Consider the following 14,346-nt stretch of genomic DNA (forward strand, 5'->3'; position numbering starts at 1 on the left):
CCTGCTTTAGGTAGATAGGAATAGAAAAAAATGGTCTGGGGCTTCCCCTGTGGCACAGTGTTTGGGAGTCTGCCTGCCAATGCAGGGGACGTGGGTTCGTGTCCCGGTCCAGGAGGATCCCACATGCCACAAAGCAGCTAGGCCTGTGAGCCATGGCCGCTGAGCCTATGCATCTGGAGCCTGTGCTTCGCAACAGGAGAGGCCACAACAGTGAGAGGCCCACGTACCGCAAAAAAAAAAAGAAAGAAAAAAAAAGAAAAAATGGTATGAAAACAATAGTAATATCTTTTTAAATTATTAAATATTTGTTACTATTTCAATTGAAATGATCAAATTGGTAGGTACTCCCACTATTATCATCATTATTATTATTATTGATGTGTAGGTAGGCTGGAAAAAAATGAACAAACTGGTACATAAACATTAGAGGAGCTACCATCTCATTTGCACTGTGATTTTATACCCAGAAAAACTAAGTAAATCAAGCAAAAACACCTAAATTTAATATTAGAATACAGTCATATGACTGGATAAAGGTAAAGAAAAATATCTTTTCTCATCATTTAAAATAAGCACCTCAAAATGTAAATATTCCTTCTTAATAATGAGAATGGCTATACATTACTTAGGAATAACTTAACAGAAAAGGCAGAGGTTCTGTATGAAGAAAACTATATGGCCTTATGAAGAATACAAAATAAGATATGAATTAAAAGACATAACACTACTGGGATGGGACAGGTTTAGCATCTCATACATGCTAATTTTAAAAAAATGATAAACAGATTTTACACAATACTGATTAGAATCTAACCTCTGAAAAATTGAATGAAAAAGTCTTACTGTTCATGTAAAAGGAAATATCAGATAATTCAAGAAAATATGATAAAGGAGAATAATGAGTGACCATTTTGCTATGACTAGACAGAGGGCATATCATTAAGGCATCATAAGCATCATAAGGCATTGCTGTGAAAAGAGATAGGTCACTACAACAGAGCATAGGATCTCTAATAAAATTGCTGCTGAGTTAAAGATTTAAATATAAAATATTAAAAACATTAGATAAAACATAAGGTTTGAGATGTACCTTTATAATTAAGACAAGAGAACCAGAAGCTATGAAAATAGCCATACTTAACCACATTAAGTAAATTGATACAGCCACTGTGGAGAACAGTATGGAGGTTCCTTAAAAAACTAAAAATAGAATGACCATATGACCCAGCAATCCCACTCCTGGGCATATACCCAGAGAAAACCATAATGCAAAAAGATACATGCATCCCAGTATTCATTGCAGCAATATTTACAATAGCCAGGATATGGAAACAACCTAAATGTCCATCAACAGAGGAATGGATAAAGGAGATGTGGTACATATATACAGTGGAATATTACTCAGCCATAAAAAGGAACAAAACTATGCCATTTACAAAGGTGTGGATGGACCTAGAGACTGTCATACAGAGTGAAGTAAGTCAGAAAGAGAAAAACAAATATCGTATAATATCGCTTGTATATGGAATCTAGAAAAATGATACAGATGAACATATCTGCAAAGCAGACATAGAGACACAGATGTAGAGAACAAATGTATGGACATCAAGGTGGGTAAGGGGGAGTGGGATGATTGGGAGATTGGGATTGACATATACAGTACTATGTATAAAATAGATAACTAATGAGAACCTACTTATAGCACAGGGAACTCTACTCAGTGCTCTGTGGTGACCTAAATGGGAAGGAAATCCAAAAGAGAGGGTATGTATGTATATGTATAGCTGATTGACTTTTCTGTACAGCAGAAACTAACACAACATTGTAAAACAACTATACTCCAATAAAAATTTAAAAATAAAAATAAAACAAAATTTCTGTATGGCAAATATATAAAAATAAAGTATGAAAACAAAGGGTAGATTTGTGGAAAAATTTGCAAATCAGAGAAGAGATGCAGGATCAATGTCTCCAATGCACAAATTATTTTTGTAAATTGACAGTAAAATGTAAACAACCCAATAGATAAATGGATATTAATACACAATGCACAAAGAGCAAATACAAGCAGCTAGTAAAGGAAGAGTAAAATGCTCAAAATCTTAATTGTAGGTATTACATATTAAAGTAGAGATAACTTCCCCCTTGTCACTTGCTGATTTTAGATTTCCATTTTTAGTTTGAAGTTTGCTGTTTATTTAAGCTGTACCTGAGTGTCATTTCTTTTTCTTACCCAGAACTCCTGGCAATCTCTGAATTGGAGCATCCATAGCGTAAGGTCTGAAAGAATCTTAGCAATTTATCTCTTTAAATATTATTTAAGCACATTCTCTGTCTTGTCTTTCTTTGTATCTCCTCTTTGGCATATGCACAAGGAATTTTTTTCTAGCTTCTATGTCCCTTCAATTTTATTTTTGTCTCTTCAAATTGATGTCTTTTTCCCACCTCCTCTTTATTTTCTTCATATGGATCATCCAGTTCACTAATTCTCTCTTTACTTGTATCTAATTTTCAGCTCAACCTTTCTAATGTGTTGTTGTTGTTGTTTTTTTAATCAGTGACTCTTCCTTATTTCTGAAGGTGCTTCTGGCTTGTTTTCAAACTCTTTTCATTCTCCTCTTGTGATCTTCCTTGTTTCTTTAGTTTCTTTAATATTTATTTAGGTATTTCTTATATGATTGATTGATGACTGTTCTATTATATGCAGCTTATTCCTGGTGGATTAGTTCCTAGAGCAGTATATAATTTTTGAATCTGCTCATGTGAAGATAGGCTTTTTCTGTAGGAATAGAAGGTGCCGTTGATGAAAATTTTTTAGTGTGCTTTACATCCAATCCTGACATCTGTAGCACCACTCCAGGTCAGTTTCTATGTTTTGAGATTCCTGAACTAAAATGGAGGTATGTATTCAGACTTCAAAGTCACAGAGGGTGCTGGATTGGTTTCAGTTTCATGTAGGCATATTTTTTCCCCCACCAAGAGTCCTGGAAGAAGACAGATTTGCCTATCATCTCCATGGGATAGAAAGTCTATGAGGCTTTCTTCTACTCATTCTTGGGATAATCTTCTCATGGGTTTAACTACCATCTGTATGCGGAAAACTTCCCAACCTTTTCCTCTACATACCTAAAATCCAACATGACACAAATACAAATCATTAGCTTCCCACAGATCAACTGTTTCTCCTCCAATGTTCTTTTTTTAAAAAAAATTATTTTATTTTATTTATTTTATTTTTGGCTGCACTGGGTCTTCATTGCTGTGCATGGCTTTTTCTCTGTTTGCAGTGAGCAGAGGCTACTCTTCATTGCAGTGTGCAGGCTTCTCATTGCGGTGGCTTCCCTTGTGGAGCATGGGCTCTAGCCATGTGGGTTTCAGTAGTTGTGGCACATGGGCTCAGTAGTTTTGGCTCGTGGGCTTAGTTGCTCTGTGGCATGTGGGATCTTCCTGGACCAGGGCTCAAACCTGTGTCCCCTGCATTGGCAGGCAGATTCTTAACCACTGTGCCACCAGGGAAGCCCTCCTCCAATGTTCTTAACTTGGCCAGTGGATCATTATTCATTCAGCTTCTCAAACATGAGACATCAGAATCATCTCCAAATTTTTTTCTTCCTCAAATGACATCAAATCTATGAATCAGTTTCACTCAGTTCCTTATGAAATATCTCTAAATTATTTTCTCCTTTAGAATAACACCTGCTCCTTCATGTTCAGGCTCTTATCCCTTTCTACTTCAACTTTCACAGACCATTGATACCATGATGGAGACTATGTTCCATAGTGGTCCCTCATACTGATAAATCCAGCCTTAAGGTGTCAAACTTTCCATCAGAAATTGATTCAAGTGACTATTTCTGAATTCTCTGAAAGAATACATAGTTAGCATCATTCTAGAAGTACAGGAGAGAAGTTAATTCATTACATATAATGTATGTTTTAAGGCATTCATTGGGAAGGATTGCTGGATGAAATCTAAATTTCTCAGCATTAAATATCAGAGTTTCAAAATGTTTTCTGTGTTTTCACTTATTTCCGCCAAATAAACTATCTGCCAGCTAAACTTCTGTTAATACTGTTCCTTGAATGAATAATTATCTTTCCACTGCTCTGAATCTTTGATAGACATACCATCCTCTACATGGAGAACTGATATAATATATACTTCTATAAAGTCCATTTACATATATATCACACACACATTATATGTATCTCTTTAAAAGACCCTTTATAAAGTCTCTTTATACAATATTAGTTGTTGTTTTCTTAGGATTGCCCATCTCTGTCATTAGACTAGGAAGTCCATGTGAAGTGATTCATCTTTAAACAACCAGAGTCTAACACAGGAATTGAAAACTACTAGGGAAGCTAGGCAGATAATGTAAAAGAAAGATGCTGGATAGTGGAAAATCTTAGGCAGTTAGGGGACAGTGGCAGAGTTCCCACATCTTAAGGGGACAGTCCTGCTCAGTGTTAGGAGATTTTTGTCCCTTCTGTGGAAATGTGGATGTAATTGAACAGATTTTATGATTTTCTAATAGAATCATTATATTAAGATTATATATATAAGGTTATATATTATATATATTATATATATATTATATAATATTAATTATATCATATATCATATATAATATATATAATATATAATATTAATATATCAATTATATATTATATATTCTATATAATATATAATTAATATAATTAATATATATATTAATTAACAATTAATATATATTAATTAATTAATACATATTAAGATTAATTATATATTATATTATATATAATATAAGATTATATATAAGATTATAAGGCATTATAACTCATTATATAAGTTATATAAGTTATAAGTTATAAGGCACCCAAACTTTATACATTTGCATCTAAATAATGTAAAGGCTATAATGCTAGACCACCTGCTGGAAAACTGCTGTGATAGAATTTCTTCATGTAGTAAATACACAGATATATTGTGATTTACAGTGACTCAATTAATGCAAAGACCAGGGCCATAGAGAAGCATAATTGCACAGTATGTCTTACACCATTTTTCTTAAAATTCTTTTTGTGTAAGTGAGCTTTTCATAGGAATTCAAAGATGTCAGAGCTTCTGAAGAGGGTCTGTTTGGCAGTCTGTGTTTCAGACTAAGGAAATACCATGTGCTTTGGCATTCAGATTTAGTGACAAGGTTAATATTCTTTTTAAAATGATAATATCCAGTGCCTCCATACAAAACCCACCATATTTAAATGTTAGATGCTTTGTTTATGTTTTTTTTTACTTTGCTTCTCTTTTTCCCTTTTAATATAATCAACACTGACATTTAATCAGAGCAATAACTACCTCTGATTAGAGTTAAAAACATGAGCACATTATCTTCCTCTTGAGATATCAGTTTAAAAATATTTATTTAATATATTTATAACATCCTACAAAATTATATTCTCCTTATATTAGGAAAGCAAATCCTATAAATATATCACATCTCTTACCTTAAATTCAACATTTCCACAAGTGTTGCACACAAAATATGGGCCTATAATTCTTAGAACATCCTTTTTATTCTCAGTTTGAATTGTAAACTTTGGCAGATATGGGTGCCAGGTCTGAGTAACATAACCTATTGGTATACCAGGAGGAGCATAGATTTCTATCTACAAAAACAGAAGAGTATAGGTAATATGTAATCATGATCATCATCATAACAATGTCTGATAATAGCTCTCATTTACTGAATACTTGTTTTTCAATTAGTCATATTCTTTTCTCCCATCTTTACTGAGGTACAGTTGACATACAAAATTGTAGTATGTTTAAAGTGTACAATGTGATGATCTGGTATACATACACATTGTAGAAAGATTGCCACATTTAAGTTAAATGAAACAACCATCACGTCATATAGGTAACTTTTTTTTTTTTTGGTATGAACAAATGAGATCTATCTCTTAGCAAATTTCAAGTATACAGTATAGTATTATTAACTGTAGTCCCCATTGCTGCACATTAGTTCCTCAGAACTTATTCATCTTATCACTGAAAGTTTGGAGTGTTTGACTAGCATACCCCAATTCTCCTACCACCCAGCCCCTGGCAATTACCATTATACTCTCTGTATCGATGAGTTAGACATTTTTTTTTCAGATTCGACTTATATGTGATACCACACGGTGTTTGTCTTTTTTATCTGTCTCATTTCAGTTAGCATAATGCTTTCAGGTGCATGTATATTGTCACAAATGGCAAGATTTTCTTCTGTTTTTTGGCTGAATATTTTATGTGTGTATATATATATACATGCATTTATATATACACACATATATATAAAGTTATTTATATATATCCACACACATCTCACATTTTCTTTATCCATTCATCAGTCAATAGATACTAAGGATGTTTCCATATTGTGGCTACTAAATAAGCGTTCAATAAACACATGAGTGCAGAAACTTCTTTGAAACCTGTTTTTATTTCCTTAGGATATATACTGAAAAGTTGGGTTGCTGGCTCATATGGTAGTTCTATTGTTAATTATCTGAGGAGACTTGATACTTTTTTCCATAATGGCTATACCAATTTACATTCCCACACACAGTGTACAGAAGTTCCCTTTTTTCTACATCCTTGCCAACATATGTCTTGTCTTTGTGATAACAGACATTCTAACAGGTGTGATGTGATATGTCATTGTGGTTTTGATTTTCATTTTTCTGATCATTAGTGATTTTGAGCAGCTTTTCATATATATCTTTTGGCCATTTGTATGCTTTCTTTGAAAAAGACATTTCTTTAATGTCTATTTGGATCATTTGCTCATTTTCTAAGTGCAAAATACTGTTCTATGCACCACTTAATTCATAATACATTCTTAGCAGGTTGGTACTATTATTCCTATTTATAGAGGAACAGAGAGGTAAATTAATTTGTGTTAAGATTCCACAGCTGCAAAGTGGAAGGGAAGAGACACAAACTGCATACACACTCTCCACTCTGAAGTACTGCTCTACTGGCCTCCTATATTTTAAAATTTTCTCTTTTATTCATACTTATGAAAAATATCTAAATTATTAAAAACTCTTTTCTTGAACTCCTTTAAAAACATTGTTTAGATGTATGGACAGAACTCTGATCACTGGGGCAATTTTCAAATATGAATGGCAATTGTGCTAGGATGGAAAGAAAATGGGGCCTGGAATTTTGGCTCTGCACCTTAGCTGGGTGACCTGGAGAGCATCTCAGCATGTTCATCTGTAAATAAGGACTTCTTAGGTCTATTTTTTAAGACCAAATGTATAATGTATGCTAATGTGCTCTATAAGTTGTAGAGAATATTCCATCCAACTCTCAGTTTTTCCTCACCTACTCTAAAGCAAGTGACATGGAAAACAAAATTTAGTATGAATAAGGTCAGTTATCCTTTCAAAATAAGTGCAGTATTAGACATCAAATCTCTATGTGCTTGTATCTCTGTGTGCCCTGCTCTCACAGCTACCCTTATGGATGACTGAGTGACCTAGGCAGCACTGGTCTCAGGCCAATGGAGATATAGGCAAAGGCCGACTTCCTATAAACACTCTGTGCCCTGGCGTCTCCCCTGAGATCCATGTTCTCTATCAGAGGGCTGTCAAGTACTATGAAAGAGACACCTGGTCTTCATGGAGCTCAAGGATCTAAGATCTCACCCCCAGGGGCACACTGCTCAGGGACATGGGGCTAACTGCTCAGTCTTTTCCACCTGCCTTTCTTCCTACAATTTATCCTCAAGCATAAACCAATAGCTGGCGGACCACTTTTCCTTTAAATCTCATTTGATTATATAAATTCAATGATAGAATAAAAATTCTTACTGAACTACTTTACAAAGTACCCGGGTAATTGCTCACCGACCTCCTGCAGGCAGCAGGGAAAACAACAGTTGGTACACCTTAGTGGTCTCTCCAGAGTTATGACTTCTTGGCCCTTAAGATCATGAATCCTCATGATAAAAAGGCCTATGAGATCCATAGCAAAATCGGGTGCACAAAGCAGTATCCTCTGCTGCATAGTATATCCTCTGTCCAAGGCTGTTCTTAATTTCATATTTGTTATTGGTTTCATAACTTATTATGACTAAAAACATAGAAGAGGAAACCATAATCACCAGTATGTTAAAACTATCTAGAATCTAAATATTTTAGACTTACATATTTTTGGACATTACTTTAGATTATATTTACCGAATAGATAGAAAAGGAAAGGTGTTTAGAGATGATCTTGACAGAGAAAAATAGGCAAAGAAAAAAAGGAGGAAATGGTATTATGGTACTGAGAAATTAAGAGCATCTATGTAAGACTTGGAAGAGAAAACAACTTGTATCTTCCTAATTCCGTAGACCCGTATCAGAAAGGGAGACTTTGCTGTGATGGATGGTGCAGTGATGCTGATGGCCACAGTCCTTTTAAGTGAATGCAGAAAATGTCTACTTGTTCATGTATTCAACTATGGAGGGGAATATAGGATGATTGCTATGTTTATGCACCATATAGTATTAAGTAAATTTGCTTGAGATTAAGTTTTATAAACCACAGTCATGGTTTCTCTTTCTGCACCGTGTGAGGAAGGTGTGAGAGGGCTTTCTCTCAATGCACACATGTGAAGAGGGAGGGAGTGAAAATGCAAGGTGAGGTAGAACGTCACTCTGGGCCCAGGGCACCCTTGTTTAGCTCAGCAGCGGTTGTTCAGAAGTGGGAAATGGGTATTAGACAAGGGCAAAGGCGCTTGGCAACCAAGGCTGCAAGTTGGAGGATATCTAGACCACTGGCATCCTAAGTGAACTCTGTACCTTAGCAGGGGCTAATCTCTTCACGGGGGAAAGAGAGATGTGCTAAATACTGACACCCACGTGGTGTCTTACCAAAGGACTTCCCATACTGAACCACACTTTGGAAACCTCTCCATGCTTAAAGCCAGGAGGGAGCAATTCATGAGCCCACAGACCTCATTAACATGGGTCATAGGATGTCAGAAGCCACAAAAATAATGAGCAAAAAGAAACACTTGGAGGCAAAAATCACTTTTAAATATCTGTGTTGATGGATTTAGTCAAATAGAAATATCATTCACAAGTTCTATCACCATGACCTCCTTTAAATGTCTTTTACTCAGACAGGCCCTGGACTTTGCCTTAAAAGAACCATCCTTGACCTCGCTATCTCCCAGTCAAATTTCTAATGAGAAAAAAATTAAACTGATTCATGAGATAGAATCTATTATCTAGCTGATTTCATTAAGTACCTTAATCTTAAAAGTCTTTAGTTTGTTCATCTCTAAAATGAGATCAATGTTTTTACACAATCTCTAAGTTTCCTTCTAATTACTGAAAAAAATGAAAACAAATATAAGAATTCTATAGTTATATCTTTCTGATGTATTAAATTTTGAAGTGGGGACAGCTATAAATAAGTGCCTGTCATAGTCTCAGATGCTAAAAATAAACTGAGTAAACTTTATCACTTTATACTACTCAATGTTAAAATATGATATAGACTTTCTATTTGAGAAAAAAGAAAATTAAAGACATCTATTTTAAAAAATGAAACTTAACAACTAGTAAATTTGTTACTTTATATTTCATGCCAAAGATATGTGTTTTCACACATAAATATAAACTTTTTAATCTAAGAATTCTGTAAAATGTGTCATATCTGGTCTTTTGAGTTTTATAATCTCAATGAAATATACCTTAGAATAAAATGTTAAAAAAATTCAGAATACAAACTATCAAACATTAAAGAGCTCCTTTCCAGATAAAACTTAGATTCAAAAAACTAAACAAACTCAATAATTTTATAAATATCTAATAATGTATATATAAGTAATTTTTAAGTTGATACTTTGAATTATTTTTATTGAGGTGTAATTGGCATAGACCATTGTATTGATTTTAGGTGTACAATATTATGATTTGATATCTGTGTATATGTGAAATGAATACCACAAGTTTAGTTAATATCCTTACCATACATACATTCAAAATTTTTTTTCTTGTGTGAGAAATTTTAAGATCTACTCTCTTAGTAACTTTCAAATACACTATATAGTACTGTTAATTATGGTCACCATGCTGTACATTATGTCCCTAGGATATCTCTTTATCTTATAACTGAAAGTTTGTACCCTTTCACCACTTTCTCCAACCCGCTACCCCCATACATATGGCAACCACCAATCTATTCTCTGAGTTTAGTTTCTTTCAGATTCCACATATAAGTGAGATCATACAGTATTTGCCTTCTCTAACTTATTTCACTTTCACTCTAACTATTTCACTTATTTCACTTTTCATATTCTGTTGGTCAAATCTAAATTGCATGGTAACTAACATCAGCTGTGTTCCTTCTTCCGTGGTATAGAATTGTTGTTGAGAATTGGATGTCTAGCTTAGAACTACAGTTCCTTGTATCTAGATGAGACCATGTGAGTGAATTTCTGGCAACAGACATGAGATGAATCAAATATGTTACCTCCAGGCCAAGGTTCTTAGAAGTAGATGAGCCTTCATCATGCTGTTCCACCCACCCCCCACTGCAGTTGGCTTGATGCAGATGAGATGTGAAGAAAAAAGGAACTACAAAACAGAAGGTTATTGTGGTCCTGAAACCATGTGGATAAAAGCTACCTACAGATCAGAAACCCACTTTGATAGTTTTTAGTAGAGAAATACAATGCTATTGGGAAAAACCATTGAAATTTTCTAATCGTAGCTACCACTATCCGAAGTAATCACTCTTGGAAAAGTTGGGCAGAGGCAACATTTATAAAAGGCCATACACTATGCTGGAGAGATTGGATTTTATTTTGGAGGATGGATTGAAGAATGATATACTTTCTGGTGTGAGAAAGACACTATTAGACTCTTGCTTTAGAAAAACTAAATTAGTAACAGGGTGCAGGATGATTTGTAAAATAGCAGCTGGGAAATCATTTAGTGACAATTGCAGACCCAAAATAATGTAATCCTAAAAAGCTAGGTATTGTTTAGTAAAATTAGAAGGGGGGAGGGGCGTTCAGAGATGAAGAAGGAGGAGGAGGAAGAGGGAAAGAAATTGGAGTAGAAGAAACATGGTGTTTGGTGAGTAAACAGATTTGGGAGAGGGGAAGGGAAGACGATTATTTTAAGAAGGTTTCCAGCTGAGCAGTTGCATGGGTGGCAGTGCATACATATAGAGAGGGATCACAGGATGAGATTCGGGGTAAAGTCCAGTTAAATTAATGAATTTAAGATGCCTATGGGACATCAAAGTAGAGACAACTGGTAGGTAAAGAGCACTGGTTCTTCATCTATTGCCTAAAGAAGATTGAAAGGGAGGGCAAGAAGAAATTTGTAAAACAGAAATGTGATTGTTCTGAAACTCAGGTGGGAGAGACTTTGAATGAGAGGTGGTCAAACGAGGCACAAGATACAGGAAGTAAAAGAAGTTGTGGCTGTGGTGGCCTAGTCCTGCTGCTCAGGTCACAGGGTCATGTCCTTTTGTTTGTACCTAATGACAAGGAAACAGTGGTCACACATACCTTCTGGTTAACAACAATGTCTAATTCATTGTGCCCTTCTCTTCCCCAGTTCCAGAAGGGAAGGGAGATCATCAGTCAGAAGACATTATATTTACAGTCTTATCTACAATCTGAAGCATGGTAGGTAGATGGTATCAGTGTGAAGAAAGTAGGATTTCACTCTTTAGAATTCTAACTACTTCAGCATTTATTATGATCGCTTTGGTCCCATGACATACCAGTTGTGCTTTTCATTGTCATTCCTGAATATAATCTGATGCTGATAAGCAGTGAAATGTGTCATATCCTTGATTCTCCACCCCATTACTCTATTCACTACTCCTGGTTGAGGTAGCACCCGTTATTGCCCTGGCATGACTGGGTGGGGAGCATCCTTGCATTTACACCTGTTTTGTCATGTGGACCAGTCCTGATTCCCTCTCAGTCCTCTACTGGAAGTTCTGCAAGGCTCACTCCCTCCCTGGGAGGCCAGCCTCCCAGGGTCATTCAAGTTAAACTTTACCATTTGTTGTGCCTATAAGAAATATTTACTTTAAGCTTTCAGATTTGAAAAAAGTGCTGCTGCTTTTTTCAGGGCTTAACTTTGGCATCATAGATAATAAGTAGATACAAATCTGCTGTAACTCCAAATGACACCAGAAGTTTTCTGTGTGGTGTGTTATGGAGAGTCCTATTTTGAATTAGAGTTTGTGAAAATTTAGAATCCATTCTTTGGAGAAGAATTGAGAACTTGGATAACCATAGAATTTGGCTTAGTGAATTGGGATATGGAGCAATCTCTCAAAATAAGAGCATTGTGTCCTAATATAATAATGAGTTGATCCATTCTTTGCAAAATAATATTTTGAGTGCTTTCTCACAAATTGTCTACAAGTCTTCACAGAAGAGATGGACCATTTCATTTAAAAAAGTGTTCTCATGAACTGTAACACAGAACACACAGATTTAGGAGACATGCTTCAGTTATCCCTTCTCACCCACTTTCAAAGGCTCACCTCAGACTCCAGTGTTTGACACAGCTAACTGGAGAGTAAGAGAGATAATAATCCACATTTGTAGATTTGGAAATGGCAACAATTAAATTACTTCTTCTGTTATGGCTACAGTTTCCATGACTACTATTATTTTTTTTTATTGGAGTGTAATTGTTTTACAATGTTGTATTAGTTTCTGCTGTACAATGAAGTGAATCAGCCATATATATACCTGTATCCCCTCCCTCTTGGACCTCCCACCCACCCCACCTGCCATCCCACTCATGTAGGTACCGAGCTGAACTTCCTGTGTTTTATAGCGTGTTCCCACTAGCTAGCTATTTTACGCATGGTAGTGTATATATGTTAATCCTAATCTCCCAATTCGTTCCACACTCCCATTCCCCCACTGTGTCCACATGTCTGTTCTCTACGTCTATGTCTCTATTTCTGTAGGTGTAGGTTCGCCTGTAACATTTTTTCTAGATTCCACGTATATACGTTAATACACGATATTTGTTTTTCTCTTTCTGGCTTACTTCACGCTGTATGACAGACTCTGAGTCCATCCACATCTCTACAAATAACCCAATTTCATTCCTCTTTATGGCTGAGTAATATTCCATTGTATGTATATACCACATCTTCTTTATCCATTCATCTGTCATTAGACATTTAGGTTGTTTCCATGTCCTGGCTCTTGTAGATAGTGCTGCAGTGAACATTGGGGTATATGTGTCCTTTTGACTACTATTATTATTATGACGACTTCTCCTACTAACAACCCGGTTCAGTAGAAGTTCAGAGGGCCTATCTTAACTGTATACAATGAAATTGGAAATGTTATCATTTTTCTCACACTATTGTAACAAAAAAAATTTGGATTCTTAATCTAGAGAAGAACTCTAATGAAATTAAAATGAACCTTTTTGAAAAATTAGAAACTGAAAAATGGTTTGTGAGGTGCTTTGGTTCACATATTATTTAGATCAGACTTCAGTAAGTGAGAGCAAAGCTTCTTCAGTTGGTCTCCAACATATAAAAAGCTTTTTCAGTCTCTACAAAATAAATGCTGGGGTGCTTGAATAATTATTTGAGGATTGTTTGATTAAAATATAGATCACTCTTTGTTCTTTAAAAACTTAATGACAAAGTAATAAAAAAACTTTTAATAAAAGTCAATAATTTAAAAAATCCCCAAAGCACTATTTTGGGAGTATGTCTAAAAGTTTTTTATAATTCAGCAAGATCAAATGTGCTAATATTTATCTTTGACTGCTTCATAATAAGTCTGGGATGGAAAAATGTAAGTAGCAATTCTGTGATTTAGTCTTTCACTTTACCATCTTGGCCCTCAAGAAAAATTGTGACCTGGTCAAATCTTCATGTAAAAATACTAATGACCAATCTCCTGGCTAAGGAACTAAAAGTATTTGCTAGTAGGAAAGATTTTATCTGTTTATGCTTACAATAGGATGGAGCTGTCTTGTCTAGGATTTATACTATGAGCAAATCTAGAATCTGTGGATTTAGGGAGCACTTCTCCCTGGAAAATGTCAGATGAGCTGTTTAACTGTCTGGGTATAAAATAGAGATGTTTCAGACCAAAATAACTCCCTTTTGTTAATTAATGTAGGTGCATAAATTATTTAGCAATCTGTTACATAAATTTTGGCCAGAGTGTGTCCTGAAATGGAAAGATAGGACCCAAGGAGTTCTGTCAGTGTTCCAGGGCCTCCTCCTGAAGCTTCACCTCTGTGTGGCAAGTAGACTACATATATATATATATATATATTTTTTTTTTTTTTTTTTTTTTTTTT

At 35.0% G+C, this 14,346-nt stretch overlaps 1 protein-coding gene across 1 annotated transcript in view; it reads right to left on the bottom strand.

Moving 5' to 3' along the window:
• LOC103087317 (phospholipid scramblase 2-like) overlaps positions 1-14,346 on the bottom strand; it is a 52,878-nt gene that overhangs the window by 19,403 nt on the left and 19,129 nt on the right. Inside the window, 3 exon segments of the mRNA XM_082931374.1 lie at positions 5,491-5,652; positions 7,889-7,987; positions 7,989-8,110. Of these exon segments, the coding sequence (XP_082787500.1) occupies positions 5,491-5,652; positions 7,889-7,987; positions 7,989-8,110 (383 nt within the window).

The sequence above is a fragment of the Lipotes vexillifer genome, unplaced genomic scaffold, assembly GCF_000442215.2.
Source record: "Lipotes vexillifer unplaced genomic scaffold, Lipotes_vexillifer_v1.1 scaffold1064, whole genome shotgun sequence".
In the NCBI taxonomy this organism is placed as follows: Eukaryota; Metazoa; Chordata; class Mammalia; order Artiodactyla; family Lipotidae; genus Lipotes; species Lipotes vexillifer.